Here is a 20,324-nt window from a genome sequence, read left to right as displayed (position 1 = left end):
TTAATACTAGGGTGGAAGGGCGAGTATTCTAGACCAACAAAATGCAGCACACAACAATCCACTGCGACTTTTAGTCGTAGTTTTATAGTCTGTTTATCAGACTATGCAAAAATCACTTCAAGCATCTTCCTCTTAGTGGGAATGGGTAGGAGCCAAATTTTTGGCTCCAAATCCATTCTTTTTATTTCTCTTGCGTTGCATTTGCTTGTTTTGGGATGATTGTTGAGAATTCACACCCCATTGAATCTAGTATCTTGTAACCACTTAGTTTATCTATGCTTGCTTAGAAAAAAAAAAATTACTTAATAAATGCAATAGCACTTATTTAATCTGTATATTTGTATCTCACTCTGAGCTTTAAAATTCAGACAAACTCTAGGAGATTTTGGTCCCATGCCCCCTTCCCCTCTATTATCCCCAAAACAAGAGCCAACAATTACGGCGGTAAAAGATCTAAAATACAAGAGCATGTAAAACTCATTCATCACACTATCTCCTCCGGCAGCCTATCACCAGCTTCTGAAAAGCCCTTGTGCCGCAAACAAGGTAAGAAAAGTGCTATCAACAGAGGATTCTTTCTCAGGCAGGAATCAAAATCATCCTTACTGATTTTCCCATCATTATCAAAATCAAATAAATTGAACAGCCCATGGATCTGCAAGTTAACCAGCATTACCAAGTTCAGGTCATGTTACAAATGACAACTGGAGCTATTTTATGTAGACAATGGAAGCATATTTCACGTCAATATATTTAATAGACATGATATCATAAAAGAAGAAAAGAAAGCAAACCAAAGAAAATATAGGCTAATTATAACATGGATTAGATGGTATATTATTCACCTCATCTGCATTCAAGTCTGGAATTGCAGGTCTAAGAGAATCTCCCAACTGATCCAAACGGCAATTAGAAACCGAGAACATACAAGCCAGATGTCAATTAAACATCATAGGTAGGGAAGATAAAATAAGTAGGTAGGAAAAACAGAAGGAAAGAGCAATATACTTCGTGTTCTAATATGTAATCATGTCCTCCAGCCTTGCATTCAGCAAAGGCTAACTCGCAAGCTTGCCTGAATAATGGTTGCTTCATGACATGTGCTGATCCAAATAAGAACTGCACGGAATAGATAATAGAATCAAAACAACTCAAATAGCGTGACAATAAGCATAAGTTTGCAATGCTAGAGGTTTCAACACAAACGAGAGCAAAAGATACTACTCACTTTAATGGCCTCTGGGAATTATTAAATACGCACTAGTGGCATAGAGAAACAACTTAAGAACAGCTTAGGAAAAAAAGTTCAGAAGAACCTAGACCCAAAAACATGGTTGCTATGTTGATATGCATGTCTGAACCTAGCTCTGCTTGCATAGGACACCAAACGAGAAACAAGTGATGGGTTGAGAGAGAGAGAGAGAGAGATGGCGGAGAATTACCTGCTTGAATGTGATAGTTCCACTCTTCTCCACATCAACAAATGCAAATATCTATAATCCAGAATTAATTCAGTTTACAAGAAAGATGGAAACAGGTAAAACAATTTTTATGAAGGACGAGGAAATTTTTGTGGAAAAGGGTTCTTCTAGCTGACCCCAATTACTTGTGATTAAGGCTTGTGTTAAGTTGAGTTGTATAAACCATCAAGAATCAGTGCGGTTCAAAGAGACAATTTATTGTTCAATAAGGCCAACAATAATTTTTTTATTCTTTTACTATTTACAATAGAACAAGAAATAAAATTGAATATATACACTAATATTTGATATGTTTTTTCCTACCAAGGTAAACACCTTCTATCCTTGCCAGAAACTTCTTTTTTATTATTGGCACCAGGTGTCCGGAACAAAGTCCCGACTAATTCCAGGGGTGCAGAGGCACTCGACAAAGAGTTTCTCTCAAGTGCACTTTGGGTAATACAAGGGATGGCCCTTAGAAATTGTCTGCACCCAAGGGTTCGAAATTAGACTTGGAGCATACCACCAAGACCAAACCTCTTACCACTTGAACCAACCCCTAGGGGTTCTATCCTTGCAAGAAACTGGCATCTGCTCCTGCATGTTTCATTATACTTGTTTCTATCTCACCACAGAGCATATTGGTTCGAGCTAAAGAAAAAACATTCTAACAATGCTATAATACAATAACATCAACCGGGAAAAGATTGATCCTTAAGTTATGTAGTCAAGAGAGAAGAGTGTGGGGGGAAACCCTAAGCAGTCACCAATGGAAGAACAATTGGGAATCTACTGACCACCACCTATGCAAGGAGTGGCTGGTATTAGAAGCCATAGCAGAAGATAATGATTCTAAAGAAAATAATTTTATAGAAAAATGTGGCATTTAGAAGCATCAATCCATGAAATCTGCCAATCCATTTTCACATGTAAGAATTTTGCTTTGAACATCATTCCCGAGTTCCAATTGCAAGAAAGTGAAATAATCATGGATCCATATGATCTAGTCTAAACATTCCCTTGTTACAGATGAAAGAGTTATTTGGGCACTAACCTCTTCAGAAAGGGTACAAGCCTTTAGTCTTAGAACAGTCAAGAAGTCGTGGAATTGAACACGACCACTGCAAAACGATTAAATTGTGAGAAAGTAATGGGTTATCCGAAAATATAAAATTAAATTATTTTCTTGCAATGAAATACTTTGAGTGGCACTTAAAATACAGTATTGTAAACGTGCATTTTATGAGTCACGATTTTTGACAGTTAACATAAAGATATTGTCGGTTTATTAATTATGTGCAAATTACCTAGCAAAAAAACTAATTTATGTGCATATTAAAGAATTGATACGTAGGAAAGAAGAGGCTTTAGAAAATGAAAAGTTAAAAAAACTATCATAAGCAATATGATTCTGCACTTCCTAAGGCATAAACACTCAGTCTAGTTAATGTTCTGTGCACATGTTGATAATGTGTAATGATATAAACACTCAAATATTCGAATTGACACCAGAATACAAAAGATGACATCAAAGTCAACAAATTCAACCCATACAAACTATTCACCATGATAGCTTAACACCAAAAACAACACAACTTATAGATACCATTGAAAAAAAAAAACAACTTTCCATTTATTTGTAAGAAAATGCGTCAACTATACCCTGGGTTTGGATTCATCGACAGAAATTTATCCAGAAAACCTACAGCTTCCAAGCTGCTTATACGAAACAACTGCAAAGCAAGAGAACGTCATTATTTATTTTTCCTTCAAATCAGGCAAGTGCTTTGAAAAAAACTATAAACAATCAACTCGACGGTTATATATGGGATTAGCAATAAAGCAAGTAATCACAGTGATAAATAGTTTATTTTGTTGATAAGTAATACAAAAATCACTAGAGGTGCAATCCAAGTACACGGGTTGTCTACATGAAAGATGTATGCCTGAAAAGAGAGAGATACGAGATAATCATTTTTTTTTTTATAAGTAATAAGGTATTTTATTTATCAAAGAATAGGCATAGCCCCGGTACACTGGAAGTATACATGTGGAGATACGAGATGATCATGAAAATTAAGCTAATTAAAGTCTGTAGAAGCTATCCAAAGGAGGAAAGTACTGAAAAGGAAAGTCCTGAGTTCCTCCATCATTTATTTTTGGTCCTTAAAAACTTCTATCATTTTTTTTATACGTATCTTCTATCATTCATTTCCCCCCAAATACACCATATGAGGCAACTAGGCAAGTAGGAACCTTTTTTTTTTTTATAAGTATGTAGGAACCTTTTCTCACACCTAAGCAATACTGATTAATATTTTTATAAAAGACGTGTTTGGAATGCACCTTTCAATGAAATTCTTCTCACTTATTAGAAGAACATTCTTATAAAAGACTGGCCTTCTGTGAGTTCTAGCACAGGCAGCAACTAGAAGTAACTAATCATAGTGTACTTGTAAACTTAATGCACATTATATAACAAAAGACTGATAAGCAGGTCTTGTGTCATGACGAAAGGGATCAAAGAAGGTACTGTTTCAAGTAAACTCACTCAATATGAATAGTGGTATAAGGGCATAGATGAATCAGAGGAGTATGTATTATCAGCCACAATTTTGGGAGTGCACACAAACAAAAAATCCATGAGACCAATTATGGGGGAGAAATAAAGAAGGAAAACATACTTTGACCAAGTAAGCAAAGGGAAACCTTTATAGAGAATCCTAAACTTATAATGTACAAGAAAGGATTTGCAGGGAGGCGTTTGGGTGTAAGGACTCACCGATTCCACCCTAGCCATTTCAACCATATAACTCGAAGGATATTCCTGCAAATAGTATGATACCGACATGAGTACCAAACACTACAATTGTTGAGTTTCACTAATTACACGTGAAGCTTTAAAATCCGATCAGAAATATTATGAAACCCATTAAAATATTAAAGCAAACAAGTGTCATCAATGTACAGTGGAGAGGCCAACATTAATGTCACAGCAGTGAACAACATAATTGTCAATGATTTAGAGGATATATCTGGTGGAGCAGGGTGAAAGAATGATTTGGGCAGTCAAATCCCAGGGAGTGGGGATGAGGCTTTTGTTTAGTCGTATGCTAATATGACAGAAAACATTTCATGATTTCTTGTTGCCTAGCCAAATTTCAGATTTTAAGTGCAGTTCAAATTTAAAGTTCATTTATGATCATAGCTATGATATTTAGCCCAAATCAACCACTTCCCAATTGTTGGGCAAAGAACAAATATTAAGATCATAAAGGCACCTATATGCTAGATAGATTGTAATGGATGTAAATATTAGGCAAGAAATTCAAACCTGTCTCGACTCCAACGCTTTCGTTAGAAGCATTAAGTCCCCGTAGGAATGAGACGTTTGTGCAACATTAAGTGCAGTTGCAATAGCATGGCTAGTCTGCATACATCCACATGGTTGATTGTTACTGATAATCTACAGGTAATGGAAAAATGGGGGAAAAAAAACACATATAGGAGAACTTTCCTACAAATCCACAAAAATTCATAACTGGCATGTACACTTTCATTTCCATGCTTCAATTTAAGATCCTAAATACTCTACATACATCCATGTATGTGCCTACAATTAATGACTTAGAGCTAGAAAAAAATAGATATCTAGCTAATGTATTTTCAATTCAAATGTGAAAGTACTAAGCACAAAAAATTAGTGCGTGGAAATATCCTTCTAATAAATTTACGAGTGATAAATCTGAGAATGAGTTTGTTCAGTTAAGGTAAAGGAACTAATAAGAACAATTTGGCTAAAACCTTAAAAAATATTAAAGAAAATATAATAGCAAATCAAACATGCTTTGAGAACCTGAAAGCCCTTCACTTGAACAAGAAGTTCAAAACATTTACAAATTCTAGTAAGGCAAATAAATTTGATAAGCCAAAAGAAAATGTAAGCATATACGATTGTGCTGCCTTACTAGAATTGTTAGACTACCAAATATATTTGACTGTTCAAAATTAACGCCTAAATAAATTAATTACAAGTTGCAGCTCACCTTCTGAGCCAAGTGAATAGCAATTTCTTTTCCATTAGTGCCGGGTGGAACTATAGGAAGGTATTCCACCTGTTCATGTAAAAATAAATGTCTCAATTTTTTTTATAGGTAAAACTCAAAACATAAATGTCTCGAATTAATTTCAAATCAATAGAGTTTTTTTATAAGCAAAAATCCACATAGAGTTTTCAAAACGAGGAAATGTAGAAACCAAGACTTCAATTCCAGCAGAACAGCATACCTCCATAAAATTGTGAAACTGCGTGAACATTCTAAACATAAGCTTTGCCAAAGAGATATTCCCCCTACATGGAAATGACATACCATATTATGCAAAACTAGTAAGATTCCATTTGTGACAGCACCAAAATGAAATTCCACATAAGTGCCCACCATGATTGGTCAAAGTGTATGTGAGGATAGCGGACAACCACGGGTTGGATTGGGTATCCTGGGATGAATGCACCAAGTTGGAATGAGATAAGGACCCTTCCATTAGTTGTGGTACCCTCGGGAAATAATAGTAATCAGGGAAATCTATTGCAAGAAGCCTTTCTCTGTATTCAGATCCTTGAAAGCACATTTCTGTATCAAATAGCTTATAAATTGATAAAATCATTTGCATGTTATTCCTAAAGCAACCTTAAAAAGATTATTAACTCAAGTTTGGTATGCATTATACCTTGTGCTAAGTTTATAGGGTTTCTGAAAACATTTCAGAGCAAAGAAATATTGATAATAAAATGGCCCATAAGTTTCACCAGGAAGGCATACATCAAATGGTCAAAAGCAATACAATCTACAACATAGACAGAAAAAATACAGTGCATCGACTTGGGAATCTCACACATGTATGAGATTCACATTCAAGAGATACTAAAAGTAAGTTCTTCGGGCGGCCAAGGCATTACCTAATTCATTTCTAATATAAAGCAACAGCAATGAGTGAAACTGAGGACCAAGGCATTACCTTTATTTGTTCATTTTTTATAAAAAGCATCAGTGATGAGTGAAACCGAAGTATACCAGAGAAAGCAACCAGAAAAATAAAATAAAAGAAACCATAAGAAAACAGAAAAACATACTAAAATCCGAGAGTTCCAAGAAGCTGAGCAAAAGTACAGAATCAAAAGCAATCAATTCCATCATACGGAAAGTGATTTCAATAACAGAAGCCTCAACTTAGACACTGATTAAGCAATATGAACTTTACGATGTGCTGAACTAACTATTAGACTTTTATTCACAAGATCAGAGAGTATGGATAGCAGGAAGAACATAAAAATTACAGAAGCTTTCTACCTTTATTTCATTAATGGCAAGCTTCCTTGATGACGGTGAGAATCTATTGACGTATATCACCTAAGAACACATAAGAATAAGAGAAATTGCAACTATTAATTTCCAACTCATTGGAACTAAATTGATCATACTTTCTGTTTATTTGGTTAACAACTCGTGTAAAACGCTTAGGTTCACTGATTTTGGAAATGAAATTACCTGCATCGCTCTGATAATGGTTCCAACCAATGGTATGGAATCGTGGGACTCGGCTGCTACAATGGTTGGGAATAATTCATAGAAATAGAAGATAGGTTCAATGTATGACACATGATTAGATACAACTATTGGAGCAATCTCCCTCGGAGAAGGTTTTCCTTTCCGTCTTATCCAATGATAGCTGCAGGCGACGGAAAAAAAAATCACACAGAGAGAAAAGAATTCTACCACGCGAGAGCCCAAACAAAACAATAATCACTTCAATAAGACAAACAGAAGAAATTCACTACGAATGTAATCTTGACATAACAAAGCCTGTTAAAAATCTTGACTTGGTTGATTTTGAATTTGAGTTTTCCATCCGATTGAAATTCAAAGTCTATCTTTCAGTCTTTTCCTCCATTTGCTCATCAACCAAAGGAGACCGGGATTAATCATAACTCTACATCACAAGTATTCAAAACCAGACGAAAAGGAAAGCAACTTACCCAAAAGAGAAGAGAATACACCTGGCACAAATCCTAGTGACCCACATGATCCTAGACCTCCACCTCGGCAGGGGATTATGGATGTCCTTCCAACCCTGCAGCGCCACCTTCGTCGCCAGAAACCCCAGCAGCAAGCAAACCCCGAACAGAACGAGCCTCACCGCCGCAATCGGCAAGCAAACCACGATCTTCACCCACTCGTACAGACCGACGATCCTCAGAGTTTCGTTGCGGAACGGGTCCAACGTGGCCGGTCCGGGTACTTCCAGTCCCTTAGACCCTATAACGTCAAACGGTTTTCTGTTGTTGTGAGAGTGAGAATTCCAACCGTCTTGATTATTACCATTGTTGTCATTGGTGGTGATTTTGTCGTTAGAATTATTGGCGAAGTCGGAGTCGGAGTCGGAGTCGGAGTCGTTGACGATGAGGGTCAGGTGCTGGGAATGGGAAGGCTGGGAAGGGAGGAGTGGGGAGGAGAGATCATGGTCCGCCATTGTTGGGTGATCTTCAAGGGTCGAAAGTTCAGAATCCAGAGTAAGCTGGAGTGAGTAATGAGGGTGGAAAAGTACCAACGGAATCGCTAGGTACGATGTATTTGGGTTTCGTGCCTTTTCTTGTGAGGTGGTTTACGGGTGTCGTCTGTATGGTGGGATTTTATTTGTTTGGTTAACGAGAAAATCATCATTTTATGTTTTATGGTTGCCGCGTGACTTTGAGCGGATCTCGTTTCCCCTCTCTCTCTCTCTCTCTCTCTCTCTCTCTCTCATTTTCGGATATTTTTAAGGAATAATAATAGCATTACTATCCTATTATTATTTATTATTTATTATTTTTAATTTTTTTAATTTTTTTTTTAGTGATTAAGAATGATAACAAAATAAAAAAACTAAAAATACATTTAAATAGTAGATGGATAGCAATAGAGTTGTAACCCTATCAAAAATTAAAAAATATATATAATTTTACTAATACTCACTTTTTTAATCATTAAGTAAAATAACAAATTATAAAAAAATTCAATACAAAAAGAATAATAGATTAGTAGTAGTAAGATAGTAATCCTAGCATTATTCTTTAAACTTTATATCACTAAATAATCACATTACATAATTTATGATTTAAATTTTAAAATTTATTTTTTAAATTAAATTAAATTAATAATATGTAGTATAAAAATCTTCAAATAAAATTATTATTTTTAGAATCAAACTTTGATTGTACACCTCATCCTCATCCAATCTAATTATTGCTTAAAATTCAGTAACTTATCTTAAAATCTTGGCCAAGTTTTGAGATGCAATTTAGATAGATATATCTTTGAGATTTATTAAAAAATCTAGGTCTTAAAATTAATATATATTAATTTCTCTTCTATTTTAAATATTAAGTTAAGATAATGATTTTAAAAAATTGGAATACAATAAAATTATATGAAAATGAGAATTTATGCTTAGTCTAAAAATACAATATAACACTTTTTATACCATTAATACGAATAAACCATCGAGCAACCAAAAAAAAAAAAAATCAATCAACGTAAATCAATACTACTCAAATAATATATTTGATTTTGCTTAGAAGTTATAATATCACATATTTTATAAATCAAGATTTATTATATAGGTGACATGAAAAACATGCTTACATTTACTTAGAAATTAAAAAAAAAAAAAAAAAAAAACTCCATCTAAAAATTAAAATAGAGAGTATTATGGGCTCTACTATGAAATATGCATAGGATTATGGGCTTTTTCTTTATTATTATTTTTTTTGGGACCATGACCCATAAGTAACTTATCCTGAAGTCGGCCAGGTGGGGTAGTGGCCAGGTTGGGACTCTTGGTGTAATGAATTGCTCGCCAGGCAACTGGAAGATCCACTTGGATCTATTTATGGCCACAGGTTAGTGATGGCACGTACTAATTAATTGGTTCTCTTTCTGCCCCCCGCCCATGATAAAACGTTGTTGGTGGTAACGTATTTCGAAGCCCTGACCCAACGGCAACTCTACGGTCAAAGGAATTTTACCCAAACCACATAATAATTGGATGGGTAGATGCTAATAGAGAGATTGATTTTTGAAAGAAAAACTCTATTTGCATACGGGAGGAGAACCTGCCGCGTACACGGGCTTCCACATGGACGTCAGAAATGGCTACGTTATATTTGCAGCGTGTAGAAGCAAATATACTCCCAACGTTGCGCTTTATTTGTAACCCTCGACTGATAGACTCCTCTTTATCTTCATCATAGACGCTAACGACCAAGAGCATCCCCACCCACAAAGAGCTTCACCACGGTAAACTTTAATCAGGTTAATGATCAAAATTACGATTTATTTTTTTCCCATACATCTTCAATCACTATAATTGTAACGTCCTAATGGAAGGCCAAATCACATGATATATATTCTAAAAGGACTAGTCAATGATACAATTGGAGCTTCATTGGAACCTTATAAAGTGCAAGAATTTCTCATTCTCAAGCAATGTGGGATCTCATACACCACCTACACTTATCCATATCATATAGGGTATCACAATCTACTCTCCTTAAATTCTCGACGTTCTCGTCGGGCCTGTTCCTTGTAGGTGGCATGGCTCAAGTTTCACATTTCTGGTTGGGATAGGCTCTGATATCATTTGTAACGCCCCAATGGAAGGCCAAACCACATGACATATACTCCAAAAGGATTAGTCAATGATACAATTGGAGCTCCATTGGAACCTTATAAAGTGCAAGAATTTCTCATTCCCAAACAATGTAGGATCTCATACACCACCTACACTTATCCATATCATATAGGGTATCACAATAATTATAGTCTTAGAGATGTGTCTCTCTCTTCGTTTCTTTTATTAGGTCCTTCATAACGGCCACCTAGAAACATCTATACGTTTGCATGAAGCCAAATCTGAATTTTTGGTTCTTGAAGCTAATCATTTTTATGAAACCGAATCCAGTCAACTCCAATATTCATTGATTCAAAAATCATTATTAATAGATACTGAGTAATTTAAGCGTTCCGAATTCCAATCTTTTTGCATCCTCGACACTTATTCTTTGAACAAACGGTCCTGTATGGTATCAAACAAAGCAGTTTGACTAAAGAAACAAAATTTTCTATTATTCTTTCACCCCACTTTCTCAGCAGCCAAACACATATTAGTTTCGAGGGAATTGAGAAAGAGCCAAAAATGGCAGAGAAAAAACAAGGAGTGATCGGGATCAAGCGTGACGCTGATGCTATCATTAACCAGAAGGATTAGGGTCTAGTCCCTCTTTCCCCAGTACTTAATCACCGCTATGTTCGTTGGCGTCTGCACCTTCACAATATGCACCCATTTCTCAGCCTCAACCGCCATTTTCACAAAAGCAAAGCGAGCGAAATCAGATTGAATCTGAATCTGAGAGCAATGTGAAAGAATGGTGGGAGGGTATATCCTGTTTTTTTTTTTAATTCATTTATTAAAATAATAATATAAAAGTGAAGTCACGTCACACAATTATGCAACAAGTATCCAACGCCGGATACTTGTAGCAGAATTGTTTTTGAAAAGTCGTGAATGGTAGTCGAACATATTCTTGGAACAAAAATATACTGGCGTGTTTGGTAATTTCATAACTTATTTATTATTATTTATTATTTTGTCATTACTATTTACATATCATTTTAACATCAAAATGTAATTTAAGATATCGTTTTGATAGTGAGTTGAGTTGAAATGATATGAAAGTTTAAAATTGAATAAAATATTATTAAAATATTTTTTTAATATTATTATTATTTTGAGATTTGAAAAACTTAAATTATTTATTATATTTTATGTGAAAATTTAAAAAAATTATGATGATAAAATGAGATGAAATAAAATATTTTTTATATCTAAACGATGCCTAAATAAATTGCTCAAAACATATAGATTGAACTCCTGGGTGAGAGCACCATTTTCCAGAATGCAACATATGGGAGGTTCGAGGAAGGCGAGAAAGAGAGGGGAAACAATTCTTCTAGTTCTAGGTATAAGCGGGTTGGTGTGCTAACCCGCGTACCAATTATTATTTTAATACTACGTCAAATGCTATTTTTTTTTATATATATAAAAAAAAATCCAATAGGAGAAATTCTCTATCAAACCTTTCTTCTTTCTTCTCAAACTTTTATGACAGTCAACAATTCAAACCAACGGTCAGACTCAAACGTTAAACTCCCTCATCTTTTTTCTTCTTCCATATATTTGAGATTCTCTTTCTTCTTCTGTATATCTGAGATTCTGAGCTACATGCATCGCCGACTTCACCCTCTCTGAGCTCCTCCTCCGATCCTCTGCATCCAACTCCACTACCATCGTCCTCGTAGAATCCTCCACTAGCGTCCATGTATCATACTCCTTGTTCTTGTCCCAGATCCATTCCCTTACAACCTTTCTCCGAAGATCAACCTCTGTGTCCAAAGGCCACATTGCGTTCATTCTCGTCCCTCCCTCCCTCCCTCCACATTTCAGTTCTCTAATTCATTTTTTTTTTTTTAAAGATTCAGCAAAATGAAATACTAAAATCATGGAACACAACATAATTGCAAGTTACAAAAAAGATACTACCAATAATATGAAAAAAGGGAAATTTATGATACCATGTTTACTAGTAGACATTAAGACCATGAAAGATTAATGAGTCTACCAAGAACACCCATAAACACAGTTTAGTGAAGGCAACCGCATCTGTTGATCCTATGTTCTGCTCCTTTTGAAAGAAGGCTCTGGGGATGATGATGCCACAACCCATGAGTCATTAGAGCTATCATTACTGAAAGATGCATCAATAACGCCATTTGGGCTGCCCAGTGCTGATAGATGCTTTCGCTTATTACTTCAATTATGATTGTGGCCATGGCTTTAATATATTTCATGGATAATCTTGTAGCACTAATTTAGTTTTTCCTCATTGATTTTAAGAACATTAGTAAGCTGGTTATGATATTCTAGGGGATTATATGGCTCAACATCTTCAATAACATGAAGCATTGTTGCAGTAGCTAATACAGAAGGAAGATAGCTCATAACAATCGGCAATGACAGAAACAATAAGGCGAGATGGCTCATCCAGGGCTTGTCCCGCTGGAACATCAAGCTAGAAGCAAAACTATCAAGGTAATTCACAATGAGAAAAGTGGTCAAAGTAGAGAACCCATAGTCCGCCTTAACCCTCAAAATCCAATCCACAGTCTCTTTCCAAGCCACCATTGAAGGTCCATGTCAGATCAGACTACTCAAACAAACATAAGTTTCTCCTTTAATAATTAGGGACACAAGCCCATCTCTATCCCAAACCATGTCATTCTCTACCAAAACTGAACGGAAAAGTGAGTGCTTTTTCTCATTCTCATCAGCATTCTTCCTCCCTTCTTCCTTGATTCCATCTTCTTCCTCAAAACTCTCATCCTCACAGAAGAGACCATCAAGGACCATTTGAGGGCTTGTAGCTGTTGGGTTTCTTCTTCTTACAGAGTCATCTTCTTTTGATAAGAAGAGGTTGAAACCTAATGAAAATCTCAAAACTTGAACGTAAACCCATATCAAAATTCTTTTTTAGCAAATTGTCTGAGAGTGAGAAGGAGAGGGAGAGGGAGAGTGGGAAATCTCTATTTCGCTCTCTTGGCCTTAGCGTCCCCAAAATGAGTCACAACCTCGCGATGCACCGTTTTATTAAATTTAAGTCCACCTCAACTATCGGTGCGTAAAAGCGCCTGAGAGAATCATTTTTCGAGGGGAAAACATGTTTTTCTTTGTCCCATTAACCTTACATTTACGACAATCTAAAAGGGCTTAGGCTTGGAGGACCCAATGGTTTCTATTAATTTCTAGTGATTGAGCTTTTGGGCTATAGCTAATTCATGAGAGGCCGCCATCGTACTTCGGTCTCTATATTCTGGGCCTAGTTTACACTTTTCGGCCATTTCACTCTAATCTCGATTACAAAGGTGAAAAAAAAAAAAAAAAAAACCAACCTCATAAGAAAAAAAAAGGGCTTGCAATTTTTGGATCATACTTACCACCCTGATTAAAAAAAAAAAAGTTTTCAGCTTGGGTTCAGATTTAGTTTATTGAAACTGAACATGTTAGATGAGAGACACGTGTTCTCGCCCCTTATCTAGTGCATGAATGATAAATATTGAATTGGCTCCATGCCAAATATATATAAGCGAAGTTATTTCCACCAGACTATTTTTATTTTTAATTTGTTGCTGTCGGATATGGATGGCATGCATGCTTGAACTGCAATTCAAGAAAAAATGAGGTTCCCGATGATGTTATGAGGTTTATTTCTTTGTTCTCAAGCAAATCTTTCTTTAAATTAAGCTTAAACTGATCTTTATGAGTGTAAAAAAATGTTTGGATCGGGAAAACTTTGTAATCTTATTTATATTAAAGCCACAACAGAAGAAGCCTGAGATTATTTAAAGTTTCTCATTTACTTCTACTTGTCTTCACGACTCACCAACATAATACCATTGCCACTCATCTCATCTATAGATATTTGAGAGAAAGATGGTGCAATTATAACGATGTGTATTTCTGAATTCTGGGAGAGGATGCTCTGTTTTTGGGTCGCTTTCTGTAACTAAACAAATAGAAAATGTCAAGGCGAGAAGTTGATTCATAAATTTGTGGAAGGAAAATGTAAAACTCCAACTTTATGGTGTATGGGCCACCAATTGAACATAGAAGACTAGAGCTGGTTTGATTACACATCCAAAATTTTTAAATTCTAAATTAAAAAATTATATTATAATAATATTTTATTTAACTTTTAATAAAACATATCATCTCATCTGCATAATTGGAGATATGATCCTCGCATGGGTTTTTTATTTTTTTATTTTCCCGTGTAAAAAGTTGTAAATTTAGGAGAAAGAAACAAAAAAGATGGAACGTTTCTCCAAAGGAAGCAAGCCTATATAGACAGTGACAAAATCATGTCAGGAACAGAATTTCTGTTTGACTTCCTTTTAAGGTTTCCAACCAAAAGTATCCTGAGCCACCACCGAATTAGCTGAAGTTCAGTTCAAGATTGCTCTTATCCTTAAGCTGCCTCTTATCCTTGAGCTGCTCTTGTCACTAAGTTCAAGATTGCCCTTATCCTTAAGCTGCTCGATCTTGTCATTTTTCTAGTTTCATGGGAAACTAAGTATATGTATATATAGGGGGTGTTATGCTATAGGTAGAAACAGGTCAATACTGATCATAGGATCATGTCGAGAAGGAGATTAATTATCCATACTCCTCCTTATTTCTGGATTTTTCTTCCCTTTCTTCTGGTCTTGATAAGTCTTGTTGGAGCAATTGGAGATGAGGAAAAGGTGTGTATTCTGTATCAGAAAATTGCTAATCTAATTACATTGTTCTGTAATTATTGTTTTCATGCAATATATAATATTCTTCATCGGAATCTGCACGTACAGAGATTTTACATCGCTTACTTGGGAGATCATCATCCAGCAGGGAATACAAACTCTGCAGATCAAATGCACATTCATCTCCTCACGTCTTTGAAAGGATGGTAGGTTTGCATCCTCTTCCAATCTCTTTCACACGCAAATGCACATGATGATAAATGACGTACTAGCTAGATAGTCATGTCAACTAGTCTCCAAACACATTTTCTTTCTTATTATAGGACAATAAAAACATAAAATCTAAGGTTTTTTGTGACCCTGATCATGAAATTTATATGTATATATGGAACAGCTACGATGATGCGAAGGAGTCGCTGGTCTACAGCTATACAAAGAGCTTCAATGCATTTGCTGCAAAGCTAACTGCAGATGAAGCTGAAAAGTTGTCGAGTATGTGAAGCTCCATCATTTTAATTAAGAGATCAATTGCTTTATTATATAGAGATTTTACAAAAATAAATTTATAATTGATGTAACTTGATATATTCGTGATCAGATTGTAAAGTTTTTTTTTTTTTTATTTCGTAAAATAGATTTGACAATTACATGAAATTACATTAATTTGTGAATTTATTTTTGTGAGATTTCTTTATGGATCTAGTACTTCTATTTTTAAGATATTTTACTCACTTTTATTTATTTGCACTCAAACATATATATGGGTTTATATATTAATTAACTGAATACTTATAAAAAAAAAAAAAACTGATCAATTAACGTTGTTGTGAATTATAGGAATGGAAGAGGTGTTATCGGTGATTCCGAATCGGTATCACAAGCTACACACAACGAAATCATGGGACTTTATTGGGTTACCTCTAACCGCAAGGAGAAAATTGAGAATGGAGAGTGATATAATTGTGGGTCTATTTGATACAGGTTGGTCTTCATTTTTTTTTTTAATTTTAAATTATTTTGGTGGAGTTATTTGTAGTAACAAAATTAAAGTGATGCCATTTCATGTGCCAGGGATTACTCCACAGTCTGAAAGCTTTAAGGATGACGGGTTCGGTCCCCCACCAGCAAAATGGAAAGGAAGTACTTGTGGCCAATTTGCCAAATTCTCAGGATGCAACAAGTAAAATCCTCTCCATGCATATTCGAAACAGATATGCCTATAATCCGGACGCGGAAACGATCATATATAATTATAATAACAAATTCTATATTCTTTTGATTCATAAATATTTATATATCATGATTCATGACTAACTCCTTTTCGAGTTAATGAATTCAATGGTCAAGTAAAAGTTGTGTTTCTTAAAAGGGATTTACTCTGTATTTGTTATTATTTATTCTCACATTCCGTACTTATAATTTTTTTATAGAGTGTGAGATTGTTTTCCATCGAGTATATGATCAGTGTTTTTGAATAGGATATGAGGTGGTGAATAGTAACAATTTTTCATCTTGAAATGGACGGAAAACAGCATTTTCATTCTTTGTTTGCCATCTAATTTATATGTTTCTAAAATATTCGTTGAAATCTCTTTTAACGTACGTAGGATCAATTGCATGCATGGGCTAACCTCATGTGTTCTCTCTTGTTTGTCACCCCTTTTGGGTACTCGAAGCAAGATCATAGGTGCCAGGTACTTCAAGTCCGATGCCAAACCTGATCCCGCCGACATTTTGTCTCCGGTTGATGTTGACGGACATGGAACGCACACGTCGTCAACATTGGCCGGTAACCTAGTTACAAATGCAAGCCTCTTTGGGCTTGCCAATGGTACCGCCCGTGGTGCAGTTCCCTCGGCTAGGGTGGCCATGTACAAGGTCTGTTGGGCCAGCTCTGGTTGCGCCGATATGGATATACTTGCTGCTTTTGATGCTGCGATACATGATGGGGTGGACGTTATCTCGATCTCTATTGGTGGAGGGTCTCCAGATTACATATCTGACTCTATATCAGTCGGTGCATTTCATGCCATGCAGAAAGGAATCCTCACCGTCGCCTCCGCTGGAAATGATGGAATTCTCGGTAGTGTGGTGAATGATGCACCTTGGATTCTGACCGTGGCAGCTAGCGGCATTGATAGGGAGTTTAGAAGCAAAGTTCATTTGGGAAATGGAAAGAACATCTTAGTAAGTTATAGATTTTCGCATCATGAACGCTGTTATATTAAGATTTTTACCTTTATGACATGATATTAAGTACGGGTATTGCGAAAAGTATTGAAATAGCAACATGGGTAGTACTCACCATGTACGACGTTGTTAGTAATAATATATCTGTTTACAAATGACCAGATCGATTATGATTTGAAAACTCTACTTAATTAGTGGACTATGCTTTTAAAATCTATATATACTTGCAAGCATTGTGGTTTCGAATTTGTTCATTACATAAAAAGTTGATCAGTAATACGTAAGATCTGACTGCAGACAGGATTTCATGATCAGATTGTATAAATAGCTAGGGTTTGTGCGTGGGGTACATAAATTAATAAGTAATATTACATACAGTCGTAAAATATATAAGTAACATACAATCGTTTAAAAAAAAAATGAGATCTATTATTAAAAAATTAATTTTTTTATATAAATTTCGTATTTATTATTTTTTTTAAAGTGATTGTACGAATCTTATATACTCAACTATCACTTCTCTAAATTAATTACTGATATGTGAAACTTGCATGTTCACGCAGGGGCTTGGCGTGAGCACATTCAATCCAAAGCAGGAATTATACCCTCTTATTAGTGGGGCCGATGCGGCCCGAGACTCTGCAAGCAAGGAGGACGCGAGGTACGTTTGTTTTTGGGTTCATGGAGCAGCAGTGAGTGGAAAATTTCACAAAAAAATAATGATTACAATGTATAACCTTCTCGTATTAATGTGACAGGTTCTGTGTTGAAGACACATTGGACCCTATCAAAGTAAAGGATAGGCTTGTTTATTGCAAATTAGGAACCTGGGGTACTGACTCTGTTGTCAGAGGAATTGGTGGGGTTGGCACTATAGTTGAAACTGATCGATTTCTTGATGCTGCCCAAATTTTCATGGCGCCAGCAACCATGGTAAATGGAACCATAGGAGAATTCATCGACGATTACATACATTCCACGAGGTGATATTTTAATACCCCTTGGCTATTTGAGAGAATGTTTTTACTTCATATACGGTGCTGATAGCAAATTCAACATTTATTGGAGGAAAAAAAATTCTTACGAGTATCGTTGCACTCCAACCTTGCCTGCATTATATATCTCCTATATCAGTACTGACCAAGTCTTGAGCCCGATCGACCAGCCATGTACGAGTTTTATGAAAAACGTCAGATAGATAATCAGTGATGATATTCACGGATAAGAGGAAGTAAATTAATGACTTATTTTGTGTTCAATGCAGATCGCCATCAGCCGTGATATACAAGACCCATGAAAGAAAAAAAGAGCCTGCTCCATTTGTCGCTTCATTTTCATCTCGGGGTCCAAGTCCGGGATCGCAACGCCTCCTCAAGGTATACATTTTAGTAGTACTGGTTCATCCAGAATAGTTATAACCCTTCTACTTTCAGCTTGGCTGTTGCATGTAAAACCCAGCACTTAAAAAAAAGTGGGCATGTTTTCTTTACAGCCAGATATTGCAGCACCCGGTGTTGACATCTTGGCAGCTTACACGCTTATGAAGTCGCTCACCGGGTTGAAAGGTGACACCCAATTTTCAGAATTTTCCATCATGTCTGGAACTTCCATGGCATGTCCTCACGTTGCCGGAGTAGCTGCCTATGTAAAGTCATTCCACCCAAATTGGACTCCAGCTGCAATCAAATCTGCCATCTTGACCACAGGTAACAAGAGGATACCGTTTGCTATTTTTGGTTTTAACCTTTAATTAGCATATGACTCCAAGCTGGGCGCTATCGATCTTTGTGTGCTTCAAAATCCACTTCTATAGGAAGATTGGCTTTTCTCCATCCCTTCTAGCTAGAATTATCTTTAACGCTTAAATGTACCTCCTTCACGCTGGTTGACACTAATTCCATGGAATCTTTGTCACTTGTCAAGCTAAACCAATGAGCCGTAGGGTGAACAACGAAGCAGAATTTGCCTTTGGTTCCGGCCAAGTGAGCCCAACTCGGGCTGTGAGCCCCGGCTTAGTTTATGACATGGATGAACAGACTTACATCCAATTCTTATGCCACGAGGGGTATAATGCATCCTCTGTGGCAACCCTAGCCGGTTCAAAATCCGTCAACTGCCCCAAATTGCTTCCTGGAATTGGCTATGATGCTCTCAACTATCCCACCATGCAGCTTAGCTTGAAAAACAACCAACAACAAACGACAAGTGTTTTCCGGAGAAGAGTCACCAACGTCGGCCCTGCTCTGGCCATCTATAATGCCACCATTAAAGCTCCCAAGGGAGTTCAAATCACAGTCAAGCCCGAGAGTCTCTCCTTCTCTCACGTCTTGCAGATTCGGAGCTTCAAGGTTGTCGTGAAGGCAAAACCAATGTCGAGTGGGCAAATGGTTTCAGGTTCACTTGTTTGGAAAAGCTCCCGTCACATTGTAAGAAGCCCTATTGTCATTTACAGTCCACAAAAGATCAGTACTCATATTCAAAACCAACAGGCGAAGATGCAGTAGTGTCATTATGCACGTATATAAACATGCATGTAGCCTGTGTGCTTTTTTTTAATAGAGAAATGCTTTGTACGTACTGTTGTAATATTTGCTTGATTATATTTTGAAAAACATATATGTCATATATTAATATCATTATGCAAATGAATGGAAAAATATTAAGACTCGAATTTGGAGTACTTGCGTATGTAGATTATTTATCTAGTGATCAGAGTTAGTAGAAGAGTTTTTTCACTCAGCAGCCTCAAATCACACATCTGTTGAGAGAAAACATCCATACTTCTGGCCTCTACGAGGGCCATGACAATAATTATTTGATCGGCTGAGTAGCACCATTCCTTAAATTTGCTTTTTTATTTTTTTTAAATATTTTTTTATTATTTTAAAACATTTTTAAAAATTATAAAAAAATAATAATATACTAATAGTCAGTTTTTTAATTATTAAATAAATTAAAAAATTAAAAAATTAAAATACATAAAGTGTCAAAATGAGAGAGCAAATTGAGTAGATAAAATAGTATTTTTCTAATTATTTATAGACTTTAAATAACACTCGAATTCGAGTAGATCAGCCTTTGAAAGGAAAGAAATAATAAACAGTGAAGGATGAATAATTAATTATGATAATTTTTCATAATATATTATAATTATATTTTAAAATAAAAGATAATTTAATAAAATACTTTATAAAAAATAACATTCATCACTTGAAAATGTATTATAAAATATATTATAAAACATATTATATGTTGTGAGGGTATAATTGCTCATTAGTTATGTAGC

General features: G+C 35.7%; 2 protein-coding genes across 2 annotated transcripts; one reads left to right on the top strand and one right to left on the bottom strand.

The window, feature by feature from the left end:
* Positions 1-259: 259 nt before the first annotated feature.
* LOC109011026 (lysophospholipid acyltransferase LPEAT2) lies at positions 260-7,988 on the bottom strand. The gene is given in 14 exon segments (XM_018992038.2): positions 260-655; positions 846-893; positions 1,009-1,119; positions 1,443-1,493; positions 2,515-2,581; positions 3,123-3,193; positions 4,243-4,287; positions 4,795-4,890; positions 5,507-5,575; positions 5,748-5,811; positions 5,900-6,063; positions 6,809-6,868; positions 7,007-7,187; positions 7,495-7,988. Coding segments are annotated over 14 exon segments (1,692 nt in total). The 3' UTR covers positions 260-484.
* A 6,712-nt stretch (positions 7,989-14,700) lies between these two features.
* Positions 14,701-19,676, top strand: LOC109011027 (subtilisin-like protease SBT4.14). The gene is made up of 11 exons (XM_018992040.2): positions 14,701-14,854; positions 14,957-15,054; positions 15,243-15,340; positions 15,686-15,829; positions 15,920-16,028; positions 16,525-17,035; positions 17,602-17,699; positions 17,797-18,021; positions 18,303-18,414; positions 18,531-18,744; positions 18,962-19,676. The coding sequence occupies exons 1-11, from the start codon at positions 14,747-14,749 to the stop codon at positions 19,540-19,542; spliced, it is 2,298 nt and encodes a 765-aa protein (XP_018847585.1). The 5' UTR covers positions 14,701-14,746; the 3' UTR covers positions 19,543-19,676.
* Positions 19,677-20,324: the final 648 nt, after the last annotated feature.

This window comes from Juglans regia, chromosome 7, assembly GCF_001411555.2.
Source record: "Juglans regia cultivar Chandler chromosome 7, Walnut 2.0, whole genome shotgun sequence".
In the NCBI taxonomy this organism is placed as follows: Eukaryota; Viridiplantae; Streptophyta; class Magnoliopsida; order Fagales; family Juglandaceae; genus Juglans; species Juglans regia.
This window is presented reverse-complemented; position numbering and strand designations above follow the sequence as displayed.

Excerpts from the sequence above, each read along its gene's own strand:
- LOC109011027 (XM_018992040.2), top strand. The coding sequence starts at position 14,747 with ATGTCGAGAAGGAGATTAATTATCCATACTCCTCCTTATTTCTGGATT. Across the intron at positions 18,022-18,302 it reads GATTACATACATTCCACGAG|ATCGCCATCAGCCGTGATAT; the intron begins GTGATATTTTAA and ends TGTTCAATGCAG. Across the intron at positions 18,415-18,530 it reads GATCGCAACGCCTCCTCAAG|CCAGATATTGCAGCACCCGG; the intron begins GTATACATTTTA and ends TTTTCTTTACAG.